The following is a 27,170-nucleotide window of genomic DNA, read 5'->3' as shown; positions in this document are numbered from 1 at the left end:
GCTACCCAGCAGTATATAAAGTACTTCAAATTAGAAGTATATAAGGTAGTTAACGTCAGCTACCCAGCGGTATATAAAGTACTTCAAATTAGAAGTATATAAGGTAGTTAACGTCAGCTACCCAGCAGTATATAAAGTACTTCAAATTAGAAGTATATAAGGTAGTTAACGTCACTTACCCAGCAGTATATAAAGTACTTCAAATTAGAAGTATATAAGGTAGTTAACGTCAGCTACCCAGCAGTATATAAAGTACTTCAAATTAGAAGTATATAAGGTAGTTAACATCAGCTCATGGGCCATTCTGCACAATGACTACTTTTACTTTGTATACTTCAAGTACATTTGGATGATGGTACTTTTCAGTACTTGTACTGCAGTAACTTTTGAATGCAGGTCTTGGAACAAAGGAGTTTTTGCACTGTGGTGTGTAGGTGTGTGTATGTGTGATGTGTGTGTCAGTGGGAGGACTCTCAGCAGGAAGCGCAGTGTGTGTGTGTGTGGACTCTATCAGTCCCTGCTCGGCGCTTCTCGGTGTGTTTCAGTGTTTATTTGGCGACCAAACCTGCACAGATGGCGACCAAGGTAAGATGATCGAAGTGCTCGCTGATCGATCACACAGCTTATTGATCAGAGTGACCGGCGGGGGAAGCGGAGGAGGGAAAGGTTCATGAGTTGAAGCTGATCCGGCTTGACCGTCCCCCCCCCCCAGGTCCAGCTCAAAATGCAGATTTAGTTTGTAAAGTTTTGCTGTTTTTTAGTTGATGATGAAAAATGTTAACACAGAACATCGTTCTTTAATTCTCTGCCCTTCGATGTTATTGTTCTATTTGTTTTATTTCTTTGTTCACGTTTCCCTCGCGCTTTGCGGACTCAGGTACGTGTTACCTGAAGCTGATAACGCGGGACAAGGATTCTGTGGGGAGTCGGGTTTAGCAGCTGGTTGTGGGCTCCAGAACAGCCTCAAACACCAGACCGAGACTCTGAGACTCAGTCCGTCCAAACGTTCAGACAGTAACACCAGGCAGGTGAGCGGTGGGGGGGCGGGACGAGGCCGCAGCACCTGGCGAGCAAACAGGAAGGAAAAGCAGCAGGAGAATAAAGGTTGCGATTACAGCTGCAGTGGGACAGTTAGACAATGTGGTAGAGGGAACAGGTGAGCAGGTAGGTGTGTGGGGGGGTGTCAGGTGACTGTGAAGGCGGGAAAGGCTGGGATTATACTGCAGGTGGGTCAGGATGTGGGGGTGGAAGGGAAATAATGACTGAGCCCTTGTACTGCAGTAACAGAAATACCACAGAGTAGCAGTACTCTGCTTCAAGTAACAGTCCTACATATACTGCTGGGTAGCTGATGTTAACTACCATAAATACTTCTAATTTGAAGTACTTTATATACTGCTGGGTAGCTGACGTTAACTACCTCATATACATTCTAATTTGAAGTACTTTCAATACTGCTGGGTAGCTGATGTTAACTACCTTATATACTTCTAATTTGAAGTACTTTATATACCGCTGGGTAGCTGACGTTAACTACCTTATGTACTTCTAATTTGAAGTACTTTATATACTGCTGGGTAGCTGACGTTAACTACCTTATATACTTCTAATTTGAAGTACTTTATGTACCGCTGGGTAGCTGACGTTAACTACCTTATATACTTCTAATTTGAAGTACTTTATATACCGCTGGGTAGCTGACGTTAACTACCTTATATACTTCTGATATGAAGTACTTTCCATACTGCTGGGTAGCTGACGTTAACTACCTTATATACTTCTAATTTGAAGTACTTTCCATACTGCTGGGTATCTTGTGAATTTCCCCCCAGGGATCAATAAAGTTTGATGATCAGTCTGTATTTTGTTGGATCCATCTGATCCTGAAAAGGAACTAAAGTTATCAGATAAATGTAGAGCAGGAAAAAGTACAAGGTTTGACTCTGACATGTAGTGAAGTAGTACTACATGGAAATACTCTGGTGAAGTACACATATGTCACAATTGTACTTGAGCACGTGTAGTCGTGAGTTTTTTGCGCCTCGGGCCGACTGGGCTGGAACAGCTGAATGAGATCAGTCCGAGCTGCTCTCTGAGGACTCGGCTGTTGTGAAAGAGGGCGGCGGCTGCAGAGCTGCTCACACAATATTCTGCAAAAATCCTCCTGATCCCAAACTGCTGCTCACATTCCCAGCAGCCTCTCCTTCTGTTTACAGCTGAATGAAAAGAAAAAGGTTTATTCTGCATGAACACTGACAAACGTCTCCCCCAGCTCTGTGCACAGCCTCTGCACTCGGGCTTATGAACATTTATGGCTCGACTTTGATTTGGTCATGAACATTTTAGTTCACCTGAATGTTCAACTGCTGAACTCAAAGTTGGTCTGGACGAGCTGAAGTGCAAAAACACTAAAAGTCAGAGATCAAAGTCCAGAAACAGAAACCACATCAGTGACCCCGAACTGTGTTTTTCATCTTCCAGCTCCTTAAATCATGTGACGACCCCTCACACTGATCTGGTGACCCTTTAAAGGGCCTCCAACCCCACGCTGGGAGTCACATACAAAGCTCCAGTAGGATAATGCTGCTGAAGCTCTTTTACTTGTCACACTGTGGTACTTCTACTGTTACTGAAGTAAATGATCTGAGGACTCGTTGCATTGCAGCTCAGGGTTTCAAATGCACCAGACTCCATTCATTTTTTGTTGTATTTAAAGATAAACTCCCTGACTTGGTCTGGGGAACTGAAAACTACTCTGATGGTGAATCTGCAGATTCAGATTAGTAAAATGAAATAGAATCAACGAATATATGAAAGATTAAAATAACACCTGATCCACTGGGGACACCGAGAAACACCCAGCTGGATATGAAGTAATTTAAAGTAACTCCACTTTAAGCAGCTGTATCATCAAAGTGATGACCGCATGAGGATGTAACGTGCTTTGATGCAGTCTGACCTTTCTGCACAAGCTGATCTGTAAATAATTCACTTCATTTGTCACTCAGCTCATAATCACCTCATACTCATGTAAATATGAGCTTTCAAACTGCTTATCAGGCCTGCGGCTGATTGGCTGACAGCCTGGCATTACTGTGAGTAATAGGCCAGACATACATGAGTAACTACAAAGATCCTCTGTTGACATAGTTTGAGCCCCTCCTTATAAAAACACAATTAGTAGTGGCAGATGTAGTAAAAGCAGTGTGTACTCTGGGAATTGTAGTAAATCACAGTCTGCAGCAGAGCTGCAGCACCTGGGCACACTGTCTCTGATCCAAGGATTGTTTCTGTAAATCGGAGCAGAGTGAGACATCTCGTCCTCTGACAAATTCGGTGCAGATATGAGTGGATGTTCAGCTCTGTCAGAAATTCCTGAGATTCCAGCTGTGGGGAGTTTCTGTTTCCCAGTGGTCCGAGCTGAAAAGCAGGAATTTATTTAACACCATTTACGGGTCAAGTCTGTTCTTCTTCAAAGCTCCAGGGGTTTGACGTCTTCTGGTCCAAGAAGTGCAAACACCGAACACTCTGCATCACTTTTTATTCTCTGCACTTGTTTGAAAAGTTGCAGCTGGAAATCACATTTTTCTGACCTGTTTTTGCAGGATTCCCGTCCCTCCACAGACTGAAACCAACATGATGTTGCTGTAGATACTTACGGGCTTCACTCGTATCTTCAGAGCGCAATTTCTCAATTTCTCCTTCCTCTGGCCCCTGCGTGTGCTCTGCTCATACTCTCAAAAATTGGGGGAAAACTGTCAAGACCAATTTTTTAGGCGTCATGAATGAGAAATTCTTAAGAGGCAGCTGCGGATTCTATCTGTGTTACTGATTCCAGATCCAGCACCAATTAATGTGGTGTCCTCAGCGTAATGTGTGTGAATCCAGAACCTGGTTTAGCTTATTGGTCTGTGCCGTAGACCTCCATTGTTCTCCCAAACAACACATGCCACTGATTATTGATAGATGATAATAGCAGCTGCCTCCCTGTGTTTTGTGGCTTCAGTACTCAGACCTGGAGCTGGCCATCAACACGCTGGTCACAGAGTTTCACAAAAGTGCAGACGGCGGGCCGACCATGAACACCACCCAGTTCCAGACCATGATCTCCAAACAGATGCCAGGATTCGCCAAGGTACAGACCATGACATCACAGCTCATGACACAGGGGTTCCTGATAAACCCACTGGGTCTGACAAAGAGGTTCCTAATAAACTGACAGGGTCCAACACAGGGGTTCCTAATAAAAAGCCACTGTATAATTCCAGACAGTGTTTTTAGAAAATGTGCTCAGATCATAAAAATCCCAGAACAGTAAAGTTTGTTCTGTGTCGTTTCTGTCTGACTTACCTGTCGTGTTTCTGTACCTGGGCCTCTGTGTGATTTCAGACAGTGGAAAGTGAAGAAGGTCTGAGTAAGGTTCTGCAGCAGATGGGTGTCGAGAGCGGTCAGAACATCTCCTTCGAGAACTTCTGGTCTCTGATCAACAAACAGGCCGTCCAGATGTTCGGCGCCTCGCAAAAGGACAAGAGCGTGAAGTGCACCTGCCTGCTGCAGTAACACCTGTCGGCCGACTCTGTGCTGACCACAGGGGGCGCTGCAGGACCAGTCCTACAGGAAGCCCCACAGAAACAAGAGAAGAAGAATTTTCTAGATGCTATTCAAACATTGTGTTAGAACCTGCAGTCGACTGTGAGCTCTGTACGGAGACCAAACGTGACTTAGTGGAAATACAAAGAAATAAAAATCTCTGAACAAACCAAAAACTAGTCAGCACCAGAGAGAAGTCAAACATATTAGAAAAAGATTTGACAAATGCATGAAAGCAATAGATAAGAAATACAGAAACAATATTTTAAATGTACAAATACAATAAATTCACTACACAGACCATTCACACATATGAAGGATCAAATCTGAGAAATGACAAGACATGATTTCTGCAACCAGTAATATGATAAAAAGTTCATTTAAACAAGTAAAAGAGTTGGAATTTCTTTAAAGTCTTTGTCTTTCAAACCATTTTGTGTTAATTTCATCACTTTGTTGTTGATTTGTTTTCCAGTAGGTGACGTTTGGTCTTCGACTCTCCGACACGTTCAGTTCAGATTTAAAGATCAGACGTTTTAAACAGAGCAAAGGCCAAACTTTAAAGAAACAACTGCAGACATTTACAAAAAACAGATTCAGTGCAGTTGCATCAGATTTATCTGTCTCACAAATCAAACTGTGGACATGTGACTTTCTGTTCTGTCTAAATGTTCCTGACGTGTTCTTCACAGTAAACATCATCAGATGCAGTTCAGTATTTATGTTCTTTGTGAATTAATCACCAAACAAACCAAACAAAGTGTGTTCAGTCAATTCTTTACGTGCACTCACCAGAAACTAAAAGACACACACCCGTGTATACAAGGTCCCTCAGTTCACACTGCAGGTCAGGACAAAAACCAGGACCTGAAGTCCAGGAACTCTCTGTAGACCCTGTGATCAGGCTGTGCTGAGACCTAGATCAGGACAAGGGGATAAAACCAGGTCTAAAGCTCTGAGTGTTTGCAGGAGCGCAGTGGCCTCAGTGAGTGAGAAATGGAAGAAGTCTGGAACCAGCAGGACTCTTCCTGGAGTTGGGCCTGGGACACCCAGTGTGGCAGGACTTCATAAGCCCTGCAGAGATGGAGAAGCTGCAGCAGCTCAGTCAGTCAGGTCTTTATGGTGCCTGTTCTCCATCCGGCCACTTGTTTGAATAAACTTTTTGAAATGACTGAGTTTAGGTTCAGTGTGAGCAAATCACTGAACGACAACCACTAAATGTAGACTGACTGCAGACACATAAAAAGACTCAAAGCCACTGCGGTCATAAATACTACAAAGACACACAAAAGGATAAATAGAAAACAGAATAAGGAGCCAAATCAACTGCTACGACAAAATGACTGCAAACACAGAAATAAATGGTCATTTTTGCAGGTTAGGGTTAAATACAACCTGTAGAAAAATAAAAACTGCACAGGGTCTACTCAGACTCAATGCTGTGTCCTCTGGAGTCCAGCTCTTATCTAAATCCACCGACAGGAACCCTGCTCTGAACCTGCTGCTCAGTTACAGTACAAAGGTCAGTAAATGATTTGTTGCCCTCACAAATAGGAGACTTCACATTCTGCTGTAAGATTATTATGAATTATTGAACAGGAAACCAGTCATTCACACACAGCGTGCCCCGCTGGGGTTATCAAAAAATAAATCAAACTGCCCACTTAGATCAAATGTTTATTCAAACCACAAAATCACAGTCAGTTAATAATCAACTGATTCAACATCTTCACTTCTAATGTAGGAAAAAAGACAAACACCAGAACTAAATGATTAGCAGTCACACTTATTATCTGTTATCCATCTGTGTGTGTGTGTGTGTGTGAGATTCACAGCAGGCGTGGGTTTTCCTCTCTGTAGTCATGGGAGTCACCTTTGAAGGGCAGGTGTGGAGGGTGGTTGCAGATTCCCATGAGGAAGATGATGATGGTGCCGAAGGTCATCACCGGAGTGACCAGGAAGAGGCAGAGTCGGTCCACCGTACGAGCGATGCCGCTCCAGTTATCCTTCTCCTGTGAACGGAGCAGCGGCATTAAAGTTCCTCCTCTGACTTACACGTGATTTAGCTACATGGACAAAAGTATGTGGACGCTACACCCTTCCATGTTGTATAAACTGCAGATATTGACCCACTACGCCTAATACTGCAGACACCAATCTACCACTTGGTGCTGAAAGGGGTTGGACTGGGTGAATTGGGACTTTGGTTTCATTAATAATAACTTTATATCATCATTTGTGCTGTGACCCACAGTGTCGCCCTCTTTGTCACCTCGTTGTAGTCGTTCTTGTTGCGCATGTGTTTGATGATGTAGTTGGCTCCGTCTACAGCCGGTTTGATCTCCGCATACAGCTGCTCCGTCACACCTCCATCTTCCTGCGACTTCACAACTACACACACACACACCCAGAGGCCAGTAAGTCTAAGAGCATCACACAGCAGCATCGTACTGAGCGTTCAATTGGAGAGGCCCCAGTCTTAAACGTGGGACCAGTTTGGTTGTACAGTGAGAACCAAACTTTGCTGGCTCCCTGGTTTACTGGACCCACCTGCGGCGTGTGTGGTTCGTGCCATCAGTCCGTGTCTCTCCGACTGTTTCTCGAACATCAGCTCGCTGCGCGACTTGACGCTGTAGTATTCCTCCGCCGTGGCGATGTACCCCACAGAGCTGGACCGCCGTGGCAACGCCCCATCCCAGTACGTCTCTGCCTCTGTGGGATGGGACATGTGCAGGATCCGGGGCAGCCGCTCAAGGAAGAACTGGACAGAAATAAAAACCAGTCACAGTCTGAGATGATTTAATCAAAAAAGGTTTTCTTTCTGCTGCTGACGACATTAATCTGTGTCGGTGTCACCAAAGCTTTAACATTTTATTCATCATCTTTTCTGAGAAAACTGAAGATGGTCTGAAATAAATAACCTTGTTTTGTGGGTCTTAGCACCGATGGTTAAATTAAAATTCAGTCACCTTCAGGCCAGAAGAGTAAAAGACCAAATATCGCCCTGATCTGTGGATCCAACCATCACTTACTGTCACTACACCGAGTCTGTGTGGACAAGTGTGTGTGTGTGTGTGTGTGCGTTACCTTCTTGGTCCACTCAGACATGACGTGTGTGCTCGGTGTCCTGAAGTGCAGGTTGAGGACGACCACACAGTTTAACACCACGATTGTGACCAACACCATGATAAACATCAAGTACCTGACACACACAAACACACACACACGGATATTTCATGGTTTGTCACCAAAATATTTTTGTCAAATATTTGGTCTTTCAAAAATCAAATGTATTTCAAATGTTGTTGATTGTGTGTGTGTGTGTGTGTGTGTGTGTTACCTACTTGACAATGAGCGGTATAGACATGGAGGTCTCTGGCAGCCTCTGGGAGATCAGCAGCAGAAAGACAGACTGAGCCAGCAGCACCGAGATGGACAGGGTCATCTTCTCCCCACCTGTGTACACGCACACGCACGCACGCACACACGCGCACACACACACACACACACACACACACACACACACACACACACACACACACACACACACACATCCTTTAAAACTGCACTTTTGGGTCTTGGCACAATGTTAGTGAACTTTTCATCAACTCGTTTCTCTTTCAAGTCTTATGTGCAGTTTAACATCTCTGTCATGGGGCTGCCTTCCGGTCAATCAGATAAGATCAGAGGGGGCCCTTGGTACAGTTTTTCCCAACCAGACATCCGTAGTTCATGTCCTAGCTTCAGAAAACAGAGCGGGATGGGAGGAGCTTATGGAAGTTTGTTTGGAGTCATTAGACCCTATACAGGCTGAGGAGACACGAGGCAGAACAGCTCAAAAGTCATTTTCCTAGTAGCCCAACTAAATTTGGTTCATCTCCATCTATAAGTAGAACTATGAGGAGGAAGAGAGAAAAGAGATTTCAGTGAACTGATGCTGTATAGGGGGAGGTGTGTGCACTGACTGTCGGCGGGCAGGTAGTAGACGAGCGAGGCCAGGAAGGAGATGAGCACACAGGGGATGATGATGTTGACGATGTAGAAGAGAGGTTTGCGTTTGATGACCAGGTAGAAGGTGATGTCCTGGTGCTTGTTGCTCTCCATGGGAATGTGCTTGTAGATGTTTTTCTTGGCCGGCCGGTGGATGATCTCCCACTCGCCGTTCTCTGAACCAAACCAGCGAAGACAAGAAACAGACTGAGACTCAGCCCAGATTAACCCCATAAATCTACAGTCAACAAATCAGAGTCAGAGCCTACAAAAATGGTTTCCTGCAGAAAAAAGCTGCAGAAAAAAGCTCACTGAGTGTCTGTGTCACCTGTAAAACTCGCAGGATCTATGATGATCCACTCCACCGTCCATTTGCTGGTTTCATCTGCTTCTTCCTTCAGCAGCATCCTAATCTCTTTGGCATTGTAGGTCAGAGAGCTGCAAAGCCACATGGGAAACAGAGTCTAAAAGTAGCTAAAATTCTGATTGGTTTTCTTGTAGCATATTCACAGACAATATTGTGAATATGACAGTTTGATTATAATCCAATTAAAGTCAGAATAAAGTGTGTTCCAGTTTAAATGTGGAGTTTTCAGATTACAGCTGGCTTAAAGGATATTTGGACATTTGAAGTGTTGACAGCTAACTCATGTTTTAGACAACAGACTGTCTGGTTTAACCACCTTACGTGAATTTGAGTGTGCAGTTCTGCCAGTCGAAGGGGAAGTAGTTGACATTGATGGAGCACGAGGAGCGGAAGATGGCAGGAGGTAACCAGTAGCACAGACCAGTGGGATCCACCAGTACGTTACTGTAGTAGGCCACCTGGAACTGGGCATCGTTACTGTCGGAGAGAAAAGGCAAACAGAGGTCAGACTTCATAAACTGGAGATTGATGACAAACTAGCAAAGCCAACCAGTTGTAGTTGATAAGGAGTGAATGAGCTTGACTGTGAGTTTCAACAATCACCTGAATGCACCAAAAAGGTTTCAAAACAACACTTCACTTTCAATATGTTGGTTTGTACCATCGCATTGTTAACATGCCTCAGATCATCATGTCAGTTTCTTTTAGAGACACCCAAGTTGCGTGCTTGGGTGATCGTGCCTTTACTCTTGCAGCCCAGAAATAGTCTGCCCTCAATGTTAGAGTGGTTACGGACTTAGCCTTTAAACTATCACTCAAAACATTCTTACTTTGAAATTCTTGAGGTCCATCCAAAATGTAACCCTAAGATACTGTATGACTAGAGTTGTTTGAGCTCTGGGTTTGGTCTCCACCACCTTCTAAGGGAAATCTCTGGCTCTTTAGCTGCTAAATGCTCCACTATGTTAACCGGCTGGTCTCTGACCATGTCTGTCTGCTGTTTGCTGCTGAGCAGGTAGAGGACAGGAGCTGAGTCTGTGGGCAAGCTGAACATGTCAACCCAGAGTTGGAGGCCATCCTGCATTATCTGTACAGAATCTCACATCCTGGCCGGCTCAGGTTTCCTGGTTAGAATATGCCTAGAACTCCCTGATATTCTCTTCCAGGTAGTTCCTGGGTTCAAGTGACCCCTGTTCCAAATTTCCCCAATGTCTGCAGGTGCCCCAACATGTTTTGGCAACACAGAATCATTCTATTCCACATCACAGACAGATATACGGCTAATGCCAAGAAACCTATCCTACCATAACTTCTCGCCATGTGCTGGGAGTTTTCCATCTCCACACATGCAAATACAACAACAAACAACAACAACAAACAAATCTCACTTGTTTTCTAGCACAATCTCCGGCAACCACACCATGCTGGATGGCAGGCGAAGCATCTCGATGCCATCAAACTCTGTCGTATTCCATGACAGCCGGTAGTCGGTCCACGTCTACAAAAATACATAAACAGTGAAAAATAAATGTTTATTGGAAAACATTAATTTAAAGACAGTATCTGACATTTACTTACATGATCTATCCATACGTTAGTCAGCAGCGTCTCATCAGCTTCTTTCTACAATAAAACAAAGACACAGATCAGAAAAGGAGCAGCAGATTTAACACGACACACTGAGCTTCTCTCTGCTCACAGCAGCGTCTGGAGCTGGTTTTTGGAAAAAGACGGGCCTCCCATTGTTGGTGAGGAAGAACCATGTGAGCCAGGTCAGCGGTGTGGCTCCCTGCTGTGTTTTTAATAGTTTTTGGACAACAATGGAGGTCTACGGCTCAGACCCATAAGCTGAACCAGGTTTTGGATTCACACACATTCATTGGTGCTGTCAGTCTCTGGATGGGATCTGGACTCAGTGACACACAGACTAAAACAGTTGCCTGATCCTTTAAACCCTCCCTCATGAATATTACAGAAATGTGCTTAGAATCTGTGTTAGAATCACTTTCCTGAGTAGCAGTGGACAAAAACAGGTCTGTACCAGGGAGATGAGGTTGGAAAGTGTGAGGGCGAGGTAAATGTCAACAGCTTCCTGCTGCCTCTTGACGGGACGCAGCTCCTTGTTGTAACCTCGCTCTTTGAACAGGTAGTTGATCAGACGCTCCTCCTCGTTCCGGCACCAGCTCTCTGACACACACACATTAGAAACTACACTTTAAAATTCACATTTCAATAAGGAAAACAGCATTTTGTGATGTCCAACTTCTCTGAGGAAGATCCTGTGATCTGATTGAAAGCCCCAGAGCAGCTTCTAAACCTGCACTTCTGTGTCCAAGATAAAGAAATACCTTTAAATTTCAACTAATTCATCGTTCAGTGAGCGAGCAGCAGCAGTTTACAGTGACAGACGTGTAAACGATACACACACACACACAGAGGAAAGCAAACAGGGCCTGAACGTGTGTGAATGCTTCATGCTGCTCATGTTTCAGTGGATCGCAGCAGCTGCTCTGGGCTCAGATGCCACCACACACTCGGCCGCCTGCACTGCAGGGTCCGGATATTTCCAGTCTGAAGACTCGGCTCAACACAGAACCATGGTTGTTTATCCCAGTCACTGAACTGATAAGCTTTTGCAAATAACAGATAAACTTTTCATTTTACCTCCCTTGTCTTATATTCTGTTCTAGAATGGCGCCTGTTAGGTGGCAGCCAGTTACGGCAGCTCCTCTGTTTTAAGACATATGGAGATTATGAAAACTGCATTGGAAAATATACGTTTCTATGGCAACGGCATCTATACAAAGGAGCAACTGTTAGCTCTCAAGGGAACAAGTCTGCTTCTTGGTATAAAACCTGAAATCCCCCAAGACCTGAGGAGGCGCAGGAGGGGCTGCAGAGCAGGAGTGAAGCATCGAGAAAAACGTTTTCGAGAAAAAAATTTTCTCCCAAAAATTATTATAGGAAGTGTGAGGTCACTCTGCAACAAAGTGGATGAACTTACAGCTTTAGCTAGCAGCCAGCGAGAGTACAGAGAGTGTAGCTTGCTTTGCCTCACCGAGACCTGGCTGAATAAAAATATACCGGACAGCTCGCTTGAACTGCCTGGGTTCTCACTAGTGTGAGTGGACAGAGGCAAACAGAGCGGCAAGAAAAGAGGAGGTGGTCTCGCAGTTTTTGTTAACTCCAAGTGGTGCAACCCTGGACATGTAACAGCGAAAGACTGTATCTGTACTCCAGACATTGAGCTGTTGGTGGTTGGACTGAGGCCAAACTACCTGCCCCGTGAGTTCTCACACGCCATTGTTGTGACTGTTTACATTCCTCCATCAGCTGCAGCACAGAGTGCATGTGACATCATCCACACAGTTGTCACTGGTCTCCAGACAAAACACCCCAGTGCCCTTATACTAATTAATGGGGATTTTAGCCATGTCAGTATTTCGGGAACTCTGACCAACTTCAAACAGTATGTGGACTGTGCAACACGAGAAAATAAGATTCTTGATCTCCTTTATGCCAATGTGAAGGAGGCATACAGCTCTTCAGCCCTACCCCCACTTGGTGGATCAGACCACAACTTAATATATCTAGTACCAACATACAAGCCTGTAGTAAGACAGCAGTCTGCTACCAAGAGGTATGTGAAAGTTTGGTCAAAGGATGCTGAGGAGGCCCTGCAGGACTGCTACAGGGTTACAAACTGGGACCTTTTCATGGACGCTCATGGTGAGGACATCGAAAGCATCTCTCAGTGCATCACAGATTACATCCACTTCTGTGAGGACATGGTTGTTCCATCCAAAAAAGTTCGTTGTTTAATAATAAGCCATGGATAAATAAGGACATTAAAGGCGTCCTCAACAAGAAGAAGAGGGCGTTCATGGCAAGAGACAAGGAGGAACTCCGAGCCGCACAGAAGGAACTCAAGAGGAAGCTGAGGGAGGCAAAGCAGCTCTATAGAGACAGAGTAGAGCACAAGTTGAGACAGAACAATATCAAAGAGGTGTGGACTGGGATGAAAATAATGACTGGCTATAAGAAGTCACACACTGCTGTGGAAGGAGACTCAAAGTTTGCTAATGAACTTAACCTGTTCTTTAATAGATTTGACACCACCTCTGCTTCTTACTCTGATCCATTGTCCTCACACACCATCCCTCCTCCCTACACCACCTTAGCTGATGCCTTGGGGTCTCTTCACATCCCCCCACCCAACATCTCTGCCAATGCTGCCTCCCCATTGCCCACTGATGCCATCTCCTCTATCAGCAGCCATACAACATTGAAGTATACCTCACCTCCAATAACTCCTCCCCTGCCCTCACCATCTGACTCCTCATCAACACAATACACAGGCCCAGCCTTTGCCACAGAACAGGTGAGGAAGGAACTAGCTAAACTAAAGGCCAACAAAGCAAAAGGACCAGATGAGATCAGTCCCAGGGTACTTAAGGTGTGTGCTGGACAGCATGCAGAGGTTTTTCAGAAACTCTTCAACCTCTCTCTGAGGCTCAAAAAGGTGCCTAAGTTATGGAAAACTTCCTGTATTGTCCCATTACCAAAAAGAACCCGTCCCAGTACCCTCAGTGACTTCAGACCAGTAGCACTAACATCACATGTCATGAAAGCGTTTGAGAGACTGGTCCTGCAACACCTGAGGTCTCAAGTGTCTGAAATTCTGGACCCCCTGCAGTGTGCATATAGGAACACATCGGAGTGGAAGATGCCATCATCTTCTTAATGCACAGAGCATACTCCCATCTGGAGAGGCAGGGCAACACTGTGAGAGTCGTGTTTTTTGACTTTTAAAGTGCTTTCAACACTATTCAGCCCCACCTGCTAAGTGCAAAGATGCAGGATATGGAAGTTCCCACAGACATGGTGGAGTGGATCAAAGACTACCTCACTGGGCGGCCACAGTTTTATTAGTTTAGATGGCTGCATATCTGATGTGGTGATGAGCAGCACCGGTGCACCTCAAGGAACTGTACTAGCACCATTCCTGTTTACACTCTACACCTCAGACTTCCGCTACAACTCAGGAACCTGTCACCTCCAAAAGTTCTCTGATGACTCTTCAATCATTGGATGCATCAACAATAATAACAATGAGGAATACAGACACTTGATAAAAAGCTTTGTTGATTGGTGTAACAACAACTGTCTAAAGCTCAATATCAAGAAAACCAGAGAACTGGTGGTGGACTTTAGGAGGAACAGGAAGACCCCAGTCCGTGTCTCCATCCTTGGAGACGAAGTAGAGATTGTGGACTCCTATAAATACCTTGGAGTCCACATTAACAACATATTGGACTGGTCAAACAATACAGATGCACTCTTCAAGAAAGGACAGAGCAGACTGTTCTTCCTCAGGAGACTCTGTTCTTTTGGTGTGTGCAACAAGCTGCTGAAGACGTTCTATCAGTCTGTGGTAGCGAGTGAACTGTTCTTTGCAGTTGTGAGCTGGGGAGGTGGCATCAAGGCTGGTGAGGCCAACAGACTGAATAAGTTGATCAGGAAGGCAAAATCTGTTGTTGGACTGGAACTGGACAGTCTGGAGGCTGTGGCAGAGAGGAGGATGGTGGACAAAATCCTGCCCACCCACTTCATGAGGAACTGTGGCGAATGGGAAGTTCATTCAGCCACAGACTAATTCCCCCTAAAGCCAAGACTGAGAGATTCAGGAAGTCTTTTGTGTCCACGGCCATAAGACTCTATAATTCCTCAATATAAACAATAACACACACACACACACACACACACACACACACACACACAACCCCGCCCCCCCCCAAATAAATAATTAGTTAATTACTTTATTAACTTTACTTTATGAATTACTATTAATCAATATAATTTAAATAATCTCAAATTTAATAACTGCTGTAACAACTGAATTTCCCCTTGGGGATTAATAAAGTACTTCTTCTTCTTATATCTGACAATTACAGTTAGGTCCATAAATATTTGGACACTGACACAAGTTTTGTTGTTTTACCTGTTTACTGAAACATATTCCAATTATAGTTATATATGGGACATGGACATAATGTGTGGACTCTCAGCTTTCATTTAAGGGTATCCACATTCAAATTGGATGAAAGGTTTAGGAGTTTCAGCTCCTTAACATGTGCCACCCTCTTTATTAAGGGACCAAAAGTAATTGGACAATTGACTCAAAGGCTATTTCATGGGCAGCTGTGGGCAATTCCTTCGTTATGTCTTTATCAGAGAAGCTGATTAAAGGCCTGCAGTTGATTTGAGGTGTGGTGCTTGCATGTGGAAGATTTTCCTGTGAACAGACAACATGCCGTCAAAGGAGCTCTACATGCAGGTGAAACAAGCCATCCTTAAGCTGAGAAAACAGAAAAAAGCCATCTGAGAAATAGCTACAATATTGGGAGTGGCAAAATCTACAGTTTGGTACATCCTGAGAAAGAAAGAAAGCACTGGTGAACTCAGCAACACAAAAAGACCTGGACGTCCACAGAAGACAACAGTGGTGGATGATCGCAGAAGGCGTATCAACATCCAATGCTACCATAAAGAGAAGACTGCATGAAAGTAAATACGCACTGCAAGGTGCAAGCCACTCATAAGCCTCAAGAATAGAAAGGCTAGATTGGACTTTGCTAAAAACCATCGAAAAAAGCCAGAACAGTTCTGGAAAAACATTCTTTGGACAGATGTGGAGGTTTTTTTGTCCTGTGTTGTTGTTCTGCCTTGTTCTGCCTGCCTTGTTCTGCCTTTCCACCCTGGTAAACATGAAACTGTGGAAAACTGCAGATAAATATGTGTTTTAGTCTGAAAGACAAAAAACTGCTCTGTTTATAACAAATAACTGCTGCTTTAACACAAAAACACTCAGCATCTGAAAACTAACTTCATTCAGCCTTTGGACAGAATTAACCTGAAAGTGAAACCTGTCAGGTCAAAAACTAAAATAAATAAACCCACCAGATGAGAACAGTACGAGCAGGATCGCGACGCCCTGTGCTGCACGCTGGAGCTTCATGGCTGAACAGAGAAGTCAGAGTCCTTCTACCAGCGACCTTCAGCCAAAACACTGAGTGACAGGCAGCAGCTGCAGGAAGAAGCACAGAGGAGAAAATAGCAGAGACAGCCGGCCTGCACTCTGACCTGGAAACAGATGAGGGGCTTCACCATAATAGCATCATGACAAAGACCTAAAGTGTTAGAGATGACAGAAACAATCACACAGGTGGTACAAGGCCGCCAGAAACTCAGATCACTGGCTGGGCCTGGAATAGACTCACATATTGAACAACCTCAGTGTTTCTTGTTTTACTGTTGATTTTAAAAACTGATCACCAGATTGATCGTTTCTCTTTTTCCACCCAGAGAACATCAGATTATCTTCCAACACACACAGAAGCTTCAGAAAGTAACTCGTGCTGTAGATTTGATTGGAAATTAATAACATTTTTACAGATTAATCTACAACATATCAACTTGCAAATGTATGGAAAGTCAAAAACTGATATCTGGTATTTCCAAAACTCTTCAGCCTCCTCACTGTGGCTCCAAACTGGGCTCAGCTGGTTTCCGTTTGCTTTCATTGTCCTTGACGGGTCCCGTATGAGGTCAGGACAGAAACCAGGACCTGAGTCCAGGAACTCTCTGTCAACTCTGTGATCAGACTATGCTGACACCTAGATCAGGACCAGGGCATAAACCCAGTTCTAAAGTTCTGAGCGGTACCAGGAGCACAGTGGCCTCTGTCACCCAGCAGTCCCTGTAACAGAACTTGCACATCAACACATGGATGGTTCCAGTTCACACACACACACACATTACACCGACTGTGACATAAACACAAACATTTTATTTAGATGGAGAAACACAGCACAAATACAGACGCAAACACCGAACACAGAAACATGACAAACAATTTTCTCATGACCTGAAGTTAAAAACCTATTTAGTATATTTCATAAAAGGTGATTTTAAGACTCATAGTCCCTTAAGTTCTTTAAAAATCTATGTCTCACTCATCTGCTGGGCCGTGCGCTGCTCAGAGCGACAGGTTGACGTCGTTTTTTAACTTCCCGCTGCTGAGACTGTGGATCATCCCGATCATGGTGGAGAGTTTGTTCAGCTCCTCTTCCTTCTGCTTCAGCTTCGTCTCCAGCTGGTTCTTCTGTTGCTCCAGAGACGACACCTGCGAGACAGGAAACCTTCATTTCTGCACACTTACTGGGATAAATGATGAATCCTCATAATGTTTTAGTCTAGGCTGTGTTTTACCGAGCAGAGCGCTGAAGTCTAATATCTTTTTGGATTAATAAACAGAACTTTGCTTTTCTCGCCCCCTCACCTTGATGCTGGCGCTCTTCCTGGCCTGCTCCGTCTTGCTCAGCTCCTTCCTCAAAACTTCCAACGTTTCCTCCAGGTCCAGGTTCTTCTGGTCCTGTTCTTTGACCTTCTCCTCCTCAGCACTGAGATCGGCACGCAGCGCTGACAGGAACAAGGCAAAACATTTGTCCAAGCAGCAACAAATAGACTGAAAACATCACACAGACACAAAACCAGTCGGCACAGAGGAATAAAGTGAAATACATTCTGGTTTTTGCGTTCAGTTATTGTCTTCAAGCTGTCAGACCAACCTGCGATGTCACTGTTCTTCTGCTGAATATCTGAACTCAGTGACCTGATCTCCTCTTCCCTCTTGTCCAGCACTGCTGCCGTCCTGAAACACAAACGGAGACAATATGAAGCTGATGTCTGGTACAGAAACAAGTCCTGCTGAGTTCAGCACAAGAACAAACAGCCCTCTGTGCTCTATGGAGCTGATGTTGGCGAGACAAACATTAAAAAACAAAGCAGTACATTTCTGAGCATAAAGCTGCAATTAGAAAAATGCAACTGTCCCACATATTGACGTTTACATGACATTCACTTTCCCCACTTTCCTTTGAATTTGTACCTGAAAAAAAACAAACCAAGCTTCAATAGTTTCAATCAGTACCAGCTGCACAGCCATGGGGCCAACACCAACAACCCAGAATCAGTTCTCAGCGTAAATGAAACACAGCGATGCAGAACTGTCAGTTTTAGTCATTTGGTAGCTTTCAAACACAGAATGGCAGCAGCAGGTCTGGGTCCAGGATCAAGTGCACTTTGGTCTCTGTGCTGCTGAGATGGATTAAACCTCTTGTTGTCTAAAGTGGGTCCTATTGGGATTTTTCTCACTGCAGAACTTGTGGTTGTGTGTGTGTTGGATATGTCAATAAAAAATCTGAACGACTGAAACATGAGCGGCTCCTCGTGCTGCCTTGTTTTCCTGACTTTGCTCTGGAGAACTACAGAAGAACCTCATGTCTGAATGTCTGAATGTGGATTACTGTTTGTGTTGCTGCTGCAGTTCCTCGTGTTTCTTGGTCAAAGTGTCGTGCTGCTTGGTGAGAGAGACGTGAGTCGCCTGCAGCTCCTTCAGGCCCCGCTCGCTCTCATTGAACCTGCACAGGAGAAACCCCCGTTACACACCAAACATGTGCTGAAGCCTCAGTGCCCTCACTCCTACAGTTTGTGTTCTGCTGCTTTACACAGAAGCACACAGTCAATTAAAGCCCTTAATGCTTTGAACTATTCTGAAGTTTCTGTTGGTAATAAAAAGAACAAAAATCTGGTTTAATCTTAAAGTGAAAATAAAAACGAGAGTAGAGCTTTATTTCTTACTGCTCATCTACAAGAATGGGCTGACTTTTTACCTGTGTCCTTTAGAGCTTGTAACATTTCTTCTGACTGGGTTAAGACTCAGGCTCCTTAACTGAACTGATAGTGTTGTGACCTGTTTTTATTTTGGACCTGGACAGCAGGGCGTTGTAGGTTCTTTTGAGGGTCTGGTGTTCGTCGAAATCTTGCTGCAGCCTGGCAATGCGCTGCATCATGTTCTCCATGTCGGCCTGGAAGTGCTCCACCTCCTGCAGCTGGTTATTGAGCTTGGACTGCAGCTCCTCACGCTGACGCTCGGCCTCCTTCAGCAGACAGCTCAGCTTACGGGTCTGTTTTTATCAAAGTTTTTCAGTTTGTAGGAGTCATCCAATGGGGAGGAATAAAGTATCTATCTTCTGTGACATTTTCAAAAGTCCTGTTTTGTCTTTCAAAGACCTAAAATATTCATTTTGTACAATAAAAAAACCTTCAAACTTAAGAGGCTTGGAACCACAAACATCAAAACAAAAATGATTGATTATCATATAGCATGTTAATTTCCTGGCAATCAGATTAGTTGACTGATTGTTTGAGCTAAAACCAACAGGTGTGTGTCACGTTACCTCAGCCTCAGCCTGAGCTTGTTGCAGCCGGTACTGACCAATGAGACGGTCGGCCTGAGAAAGAGCCAAAGCCTTTGCCTCCAGCAGGTCCTGCAGACGACTCTCCTTGCACTAAAATGCAATTCAACGAAAAATAGGCTTTAAACACCTGTTTTACAGCTCAGTGTCTGATTCTGTGCCTGCTAAGTAAACATCTGCCGTCCACTGGACAGACATACTCACAGCAAACGCAGAGAGCTTCTGTTCATAAACATCAATGATCTCTGACAGCTGGGAGTCCTTCCCCTGCTCCTGAAACTATTAAACACATCAGCGACAAACACATTTTACACACACACACACACACACATATACCCAGAGTTCACAGCTGACCAACTCACCCCATTTAACACTTTCACCATTACACAGTTTGTTTCAGCGTTTCTGAAACTGCCAAGTGAAAAACCTGTGAATGCTGAAATGCCTCCATGTCACAGTCTCATGAGGTCTCATGACACGCACATTCCAAACATTACAACAATCTTGCAATAAAAATCAAATCAATCACCCATTTTTAGGTTTTAAATGATGCCCCTACACTAAATCACCTGCAATAATCAGTAGATTCGGTTGGGACAGTGACAACAGACATGATGTACCTCCAAGCCACTGTGCATCTTCTCAGCCAGGCTGCAGACGCTGCGGCTGGAACCGCTGGAAGAGTCCATGGTGCTGGTGTTCGTTCTGGGAGGAGGGACTTTCTGAACTGCAACACACTTGAAGGGCAGCTCGGCCTCCCTCCGTCGATATGCATTGTTGGCGGCGATTCTTTCTCCCAGGCTGAGACAGAGTTTAATAAATGGCATCAACAAGAGGATGAGACTATTCAGTCACAGTCCACACAGTTTTTACCATCACACGACTGAAAATGAAAATGTCTGCTTTTCATTTTATCCAAAGTAGCTATTACTTTAGGACTGAATGAGTGTAAGGTGACCCAAACTTAGGGTGCTGGTTTGTAGTTCTGTTATCGTGTTAGCACCTGTCACACCTTTTAGTTTGGGACTGCACCAGATGAGCCACTGCTCACTTTTCACACTGACCCATCGTCTCTTAGTGTGAAGATTCAATAGTGAATTTTGCTTCCAACTGTGAATGACGTAAAGAACTAAAACAAGATTTGTCGCCTTGAATCGCCTTTAAAGTCACTAAGATCTATTGTGGTCCATCCTGAGGGTCCCAAACCACAGGTTGTGAACCACTGAACACAGTTACAGCTTCTGCTCGACACATAAAGCTGAAAATAAAGAAAGTGACTCACAGCAGTGAAGGGAAGTCTGGCAGGGCAGTGGAGTCAAACAGCAGAGAGAGTCCAGTCTGCACGTGGTCTCTGCGGTGGGACGTCAGGGCCAGAGACAGGGCGGACACGACCATCTGCTCCTGGTAGACAAAGGCAGACAGAGGAAGAGTCAGAGAGAATCGCAGCGAACAGGAAAGAAAGATGAAGAACAGGGGGACAGCTGACGTGTGTGTTGACCTCTAACATCCGGTAGAAGCTGGTCTCCATGTCCTTCACCTCATTTCTCAGTTTGCTCATTACCTCCAGAACCTTCAGCAGAGCTTCAGCACACACTTGACTGAACAGATGCACAAACACACAATTATTGCTGTTTTTAACTATTAGTTTACATTAATGCACCAAAGACAATCAGTCAAATGACAAGACATAGATCGACCACTATAACAATAATCAATTTTTATTCCTTTTCCATACAAAGATGCCAAACTTCTCATGATTTCAGTTTTGAAAACGTGACATTCGGTCAGTTTCCTTCCACCAAGTTTGGTTTCAGTTTTAAGGTTCAGACTATTAAAGAACAAAACAACCAACTACAACATTTTCTTCATTAATAAACAAGAAAAGAAACAGGACTTCTAACAATATGTCAGTCACAGGGACCATTATTCTTCTTTCAGTACTTTGAATAAGTCATACTTCTACGACATTTTCACTGCGATATTGTACCAAAGTAGCTAGAGTGTAGTATTAGTACTTTTACTCAGGTAAAGAAACTGGAAACCCCATCCACACTGCATATTGGTTTAAGCTCTGATGGCACGTGTACAGTGAGCCCAGTGATCAGAACCACGTCATTCACTCACCTGAGATTGCTGTCGGAGCCGGGAGGCAGGCAGGTAAGGGGGCTGCTGCTATGGCAACAGGAGAGAAGGGATTCAACCAGCGAGACGCAGAACTGAGCACTCACCTGACCGGATACCATACACCTGGTGGAGTCCTCAGCACACATGAGTGGAAGAGTTAAGGGCTCACGGCAAACACACATAAGCAGCAGAGTGCACGCTCACGCTCAGGTAAAGGATATTGAGCAGCAGAGCGGTGACGCGTGTGATGCGGTGGCAGTGTTTTCGTAGCTCAGCGTCTCCCTTTGCAGGATCAAGGCTCTTCAGCAGCCTTAACAGGACTGGGAGCAGCACTTCCACAAAACTGAGCACACAGTCATACGGGCTGTTTTCCCTCAGAGCCTCCTGGAGCCAGGACCAGAACGTGGATGGAAAGAAAAGAGATGTGACAAAACGTGACGATAACATAAAAAGAAAATGTGTTGTGTAGTGATGCAGCCTGCGCCTCCCTGCACCTGTTAGTCCAAGAGCTAGGTTTTAACCCTGACTCTGATTGACATATGTACAAACTGTAACACCAGAATCTGCAATAAAAAAGTCCACAAGATGAAAATAACATCGCAAAAAGCTTCTAAGTGAACCTTTGAGCTTAAATTATTTTGTTACACACATTCTCCCAAGTTTCTTATTGAGGCTGTAACAGTCACTCTGAGAATAACAGGGGCAGTGAAACAACAAAGCAAAACCTTTAAACAATAAAAGTGAACTCGTACCTCCAGCAGCTCTTTCAACAGCTGTAGGGCCTGGAGCGAGCAGGACTCGGCGCCCTCTACAGGCGAGCTCAGCCACTGCACCAGGACGAGTCCAGACTCTGCCTTGTGTGCCACGTCCAGTCCAGCAGCCTGTATGCTGTTTACAGCTCTGCATCTGGGTCCTGCTGGTCTTGAAAAAACCTCCTCACACAGGCGTGAACGCAGCCCTGAGATGCTGCACATAGCCAGGAGGAGCTCCAACACCTGCGAGCAACAAAGACGATACTGAGATAAGAAAACTTTCAGGCTTGACAGATGAAATTAGTGCCGAGGACACTATTCTGCCCTTCACCTGCACTAGACAGGGTCACATTTTCTTAAGAGCAACGTCAAGGTCTAAATACTTCCTGTGGTCACGACCGCAATGAATTTTATTCTAAATATCAAATCTGACGGCTGTGTTGATGTGATGTGTTTCATTGTAATGTGACTTCAACAAACCGACACGACAGACACTTCGTAGACACGCGGTTGCTTCAGTGTCTGTACTGTGGGAAGGTTTGATACAGACAGACTGAAGCATGTGTGCTGTGGTTTCTCTGATCACCTTGGCTGCAGAGTCCGGGTCTTTTGATTGCAGAAGTCCTAAAACCTGAGACACACAAGCTGAGAAGTGCTTGTACCTAGAAATGTAAAAATGGTTTTCAGCAAAATTCAGTGGGCGGGCCTTGAACAAAGGTGAGACTGTGTGTGTGTGTGTGTGTGTGTGTGTCTGAACCTGGTGAGGAAATCTGCTATCTTGGGGTTCTTCAACAGGTCAACCAAAAGATCAACTGAGTATTTTCTCGTCAGAGTGCCATCACCGTTCACAATGATGTTGAACACCAGCTGGAAAGTCTGGTGGATGTTTTTTGCATCAAAGACCTGGGGGAAAACACACAAACGCAATGTGGCTGAAGCTGCCTGACATTAAGCAGATCACAAACAACAGCATTCTCATTTAATTTCACTGCAATGAATCAAAACTCAAGCAAAAATAACACCAGTTGTATATGGATCCACTTGTTTAGTTTTTTTGAACCATCACCTGATTTTAAAGGTGAGAAAATCCCAGAGAGTATTTCCCACCTACCTTCTCTCCGACCTTCTCATTCAGAGTGAGGCTCGCCAGTATGGACAAGGTGAAGACCACCACAGTCAGACTGTTGTGAGACAGGAAGCTGAGCAGAGTACGGTAAAAGAGCATCAGCTCATCCTAAAAGAGACACACACACACACACAAGAACCCATGTGACAAAAGCGGCTCATATTTCAGTTTTGTCTGGATGTTCAGTTCTTTTTGTCTTCAATCAACACATTTTACTGCTCAACAGAAAAAATATTAAAGAACAAGAACAGTATGGATTGTTTAGAATAAATCTATAATTCTTTATTTGTTTATATCAACATGCTGGAGATGTCCATTGGTTTGTTTGTGACCATTTCACCAAGTCCTTTAGTTTAAAACCTCCATTATCACACAGACCCACGTGAAACTCACTGTATCCAGAGATTTGATGTGGCTCTGCACTGACTGGTTGTCGCGACACAGATTGGCCATGAGGCTGAGGCACGGCATGATGATGTCTTCGCTGCGAGACTGGCTGTGGTGCGAGACCCGAGACAACATGGTTAGGTGGATGTCAGAGACAGACACGGCCCTTCAGCTTGATTACATCACACTGCGAGATGTGGTTCTTACATGTTAGTCATGAGAAACGAGACCAGCTCCCGAATGTAGTTCGAAGTCAAGAAGACCCGGGTGTTGTAGGTCAGTTTCTGCAGCACCTGTAAACACTGAAATACAAGTACAACATATGACTATTGATCATTTCTCATACGGCCATGGACAGGCCACAGCTTTCAAAGACTGTACCTCAGCCATGACCGGTGCTACTTTGGTTTACTTTCTTTAATTAAATCAACCAGCGATGCAGAACATTTCAGTTCCTTTAATTACGTCCACCATCCCCTCACTTGTGTCTTCCTTGCATCTTGGTCCATCCGACTGAAGATGCAAGGAGAAAGGTTGTGAGGAGAGAGGAACTCAGGTGCTGGTTTGGAAGTGAGGGGGTCTGAATGTTTTGTCTGTCTACTTTAGAATAAACCGTTTGTGATGTTGTGTTTCAGATCAGTCCCATCACCTTCAGCATTTAAACATCACCAACAGATTTCCAACAAAGGTGTGCCACCAGACCAGTGACAGACTTCTCATGTATCCTCAGTCCCTCCTCAGAGCACAAGTAAAGTTTAGGGACAGCAATTAAGATAGAGGACCAGAAGGATTTCCAGGTCCTCTAAGAATCGAGAAACAGGGAACAATCCAATAAGGAAAGCTGGATACAGCCACGGACTTACCTGCAGTACTAGAGGCTCGCATGGTGTAGCACGGTGGCAGTGTATGACATAGGCTAGGGTGCTGGTGAGGCTGTAACTGCTGTTAAGCATCTTTCGACTGTCATCGTCACACGCTGATGAAGACAACATGGAGTCAGGAAATAACACAAAAATGTTTAAGAGAGAGAGACTCAGCTTCCTGCCTCAGGAATCACACACTGGGTTAAAATTTTGTTTTGATTTTGTTTGTTTCTTTCTTTTTTTTTTTTCTAACACTAAAGAAGGAGAATATGAAACTTTAACATGTTTTAAGGTCATGTGTGTAGTAAATAGGTGGGCTTGCAGTTGGCCACATGACACCCAATGCTACCTTTTTATGACCCAGTGACACTGATATATGTACTTTCTCATGTTCTGTGATAAATATTTACTGTATATCCACAGGTGAACCTCACCCAGTTGTCCCAACAGGGAGATGATGGAGCTTGTCAGGGCCGGGCAAGTGTTTGGGTTTCCAGCCAGCTCCACCAGCCCACTCACACACTCGCTGGGTAAAACCTGGCCTGAGGACAGCAGCTGCTCACATCTAAGCCCCGAAACCACCTGCAAACACACACAAAGACCCATTATTTACACTGCAATCCACACTTAGGCAAATATGTACAGAGACAGGACATTCTAACACACTTTGTGAACAGTTAAAATATCCCCACAGGCCAAAACAAATACTCTTCCACACTGTGAGTAAAACACTGTACACAACAGCCAATAAACTTACATGGACAAAAAAGTTTCCTCCTCATCAAATCTATAAGTCCACAATATTCAAGAGCAGGAGCAGCAACAGCAACAGCAACAGCAACAACAGCAACAACAGCAACAACAACAACAACAACAACAACAACAACAACAACAACAACAACAGCAACAGCACCGCTCACCTCCACCTGCTTCTGGATCCCTGCTGCGTTTGTCGGCGTCCTGGTGTCGCTGTACTGCTGGATGGAAAGCAGCAGAGACTTCAGGCACGTAGTCACGTCCATCCCAAAAACAAAACTGTCCTGTACACGTCTGTAACAGAGTCACAACACGTTACCTCAGGTAAACACACACCGAACCTCTAGACTGACGTTAGTGCACGTTAGCAGGCGAGCTATGCTAATGTTTATTACTTATTTACTTCGAAGTTAAATATACATTTTTATCTCCGGTCTTGTGTTTGAATCGACGACATGAATCGTGTTCTTGTTCGATTGTTGTAAACTACCTCTGGGGTGTTTTTCTTTCAGCCACGAAACCAAAAACAACCGGCAACACAACCGGAAGCAACGTCGTCCCGCTTCAGGTTTGAACCGAACAGGAACGAACCAAGGACGAGAGAGGGGGGGAGGCCAGAGTGCCTCTGGACAGATAAAGATAAATGGATTATTTAAAACATAGTCCAACTTTATCTTTTACAGCTTTAATGAAAACATTTAATTAAATCAAAAATATAACGTTATACATTTTTTACACAAATTAAGCAAATTAAAATTAATTTATCTCCCCTCCCCGTCCCGTTGGATGACGCCACGCGAGAACGCGCACGGCCCGTCGATATAAACACGTGAATAATTTCTAAAAAATGTAAAATAAAATAATAATTTCAATACAACATATTATTATTTAATTATTATTTAATATAGCATTTTTTAACAAGTTTAAAATAGTTTCTCGGTTCATTGAGGAGAAATGTCAGCGATAATAATTTTATTTGTTGTAATTTATTCTGATTCAGCAGCAGCGACATACACTTTAAAGTCAGGTAGATAGATAACCTCTGGTTTTAGGCTTTAACATTATTAAATCTTATAAATAAATTTTGGACAGGATGGATGGAAAGCAACACAAACCATATCCCTGCTCTTTAACACAATAACTCAGACTGGTTAATTTACAGCTGGTAATGATAACTTCTACCTTTACAAAAACATACAATGTTTTATTTTATGGTTTTATTTATTCACCTGGTAGTTAGTTTAACTTAGTGACTTTATTTTAAATTAAGCCAGAGGTGTCCTGCTTGTCTTCCAACTATGCCTGCCCTGCCCACTGCTGATTACCTGCTGACTGTAGTCTGAACCCCCCTCCTACTGACACTCCACCTCCCTCTGGGGTTTACTTTCCAAAAGTTAAATTCTTCTGTAAATATTTGTCTCATAAATTTGTTTTGTAGGTATTTTCTAAGCTCTCAGTTTCTGTTGTACTTTCTTCGATTCCCATATTCCAATAATATTCCCTAATCCCTCTTTACAAGCTGTAAAAATAATTGGAGTGCATGGAGTCCATAAAGGATTCCTAAAACTACCTTTATAAATACTAAACCACACATCTGAGCACTCATAAACAACATTTCTTTAGGATTTTAACTCCCACACTATTCATGCATATCATCTCAGAAGGTTGATGACAAATCTCACAAGTCAAAAAAAAAGTTCAGTTGTTTCTTTATCAGTTGTTGTGATCAATACCAAATATTTTTCTTGATCAGGAAGGACATTTAGACATGAGGGGCTTAAAGACATACTGTCCCTGATGTGGGCAGGACACTCAGGTAAGGAGACAGGTAAGAAAAAGGAAAATGCAGCATTTCATAAGATTCATACTCCAGACCAGGAGGTGGTGGTAAAGCAC

At 44.1% G+C, this 27,170-nt stretch overlaps 3 protein-coding genes across 7 annotated transcripts; 1 reads left to right on the top strand and 2 right to left on the bottom strand.

The window, feature by feature from the left end:
- Positions 1–463: 463 nt before the first annotated feature.
- s100v1 (S100 calcium binding protein V1) lies at positions 464–5,308 on the top strand. Its single transcript, XM_026317223.1, has 3 exons — positions 464–585; positions 4,007–4,135; positions 4,390–5,308. Exons 1-3 carry the CDS (start codon positions 574–576, stop codon positions 4,558–4,560), a joined length of 312 nt encoding a protein of 103 aa, XP_026173008.1. The 5' UTR covers positions 464–573; the 3' UTR covers positions 4,561–5,308.
- Positions 5,309–6,254: 946 nt separating this feature from the next.
- On the bottom strand, positions 6,255–16,032 carry chrnd (cholinergic receptor, nicotinic, delta (muscle)). Its single transcript, XM_026317657.1, has 12 exons — positions 15,908–16,032; positions 10,989–11,134; positions 10,526–10,570; positions 10,336–10,445; positions 9,269–9,424; positions 8,909–9,018; positions 8,556–8,756; positions 7,935–8,046; positions 7,678–7,792; positions 7,141–7,351; positions 6,863–6,981; positions 6,255–6,602 (listed from the first exon to the last, which is right to left on the bottom strand). Exons 1-12 carry the CDS (start codon positions 15,963–15,965, stop codon positions 6,420–6,422), a joined length of 1,566 nt encoding a protein of 521 aa, XP_026173442.1. The 5' UTR covers positions 15,966–16,032; the 3' UTR covers positions 6,255–6,419.
- On the bottom strand, positions 15,979–25,855 carry cip2a (cellular inhibitor of PP2A). Of its 5 annotated transcripts, XM_026317653.1 has the most exons (23): positions 25,695–25,822; positions 25,439–25,568; positions 24,953–25,100; positions 24,519–24,631; positions 23,863–23,957; positions 23,662–23,764; positions 23,254–23,376; positions 22,900–23,045; positions 22,729–22,804; positions 22,143–22,385; positions 21,612–21,774; positions 21,391–21,538; positions 20,765–20,864; positions 20,549–20,667; positions 19,887–20,067; positions 19,471–19,545; positions 19,249–19,359; positions 18,779–18,975; positions 18,316–18,429; positions 17,578–17,660; positions 17,289–17,428; positions 16,963–17,132; positions 15,979–16,034 (listed from the first exon to the last, which is right to left on the bottom strand). In XM_026317653.1, the coding sequence occupies exons 2-22, from the start codon at positions 25,538–25,540 to the stop codon at positions 16,986–16,988; spliced, it is 2,727 nt and encodes a 908-aa protein (XP_026173438.1). In that variant the 5' UTR covers positions 25,541–25,568; positions 25,695–25,822; the 3' UTR covers positions 15,979–16,034; positions 16,963–16,985. The 5 variants fall into 5 exon arrangements, with proteins under 5 accessions (XP_026173438.1, XP_026173437.1, XP_026173441.1 ...); XM_026317652.1 differs by lacking the exon at positions 15,979–16,034 and having other exon boundaries at positions 16,462–17,132; positions 25,765–25,855; XM_026317656.2 differs by lacking the exon at positions 15,979–16,034 and having other exon boundaries at positions 16,462–17,132.
- Between the last annotated feature and the right edge of the window lie 1,315 nt (positions 25,856–27,170).

This window comes from Mastacembelus armatus, chromosome 16 (assembly GCF_900324485.2).
Source record: "Mastacembelus armatus chromosome 16, fMasArm1.2, whole genome shotgun sequence".
NCBI classification, from domain to species: Eukaryota; Metazoa; Chordata; class Actinopteri; order Synbranchiformes; family Mastacembelidae; genus Mastacembelus; species Mastacembelus armatus.
The sequence above is the reverse complement of the archived record's forward strand: the minus strand, read 5'-3'. Positions and strand labels throughout refer to the sequence as shown.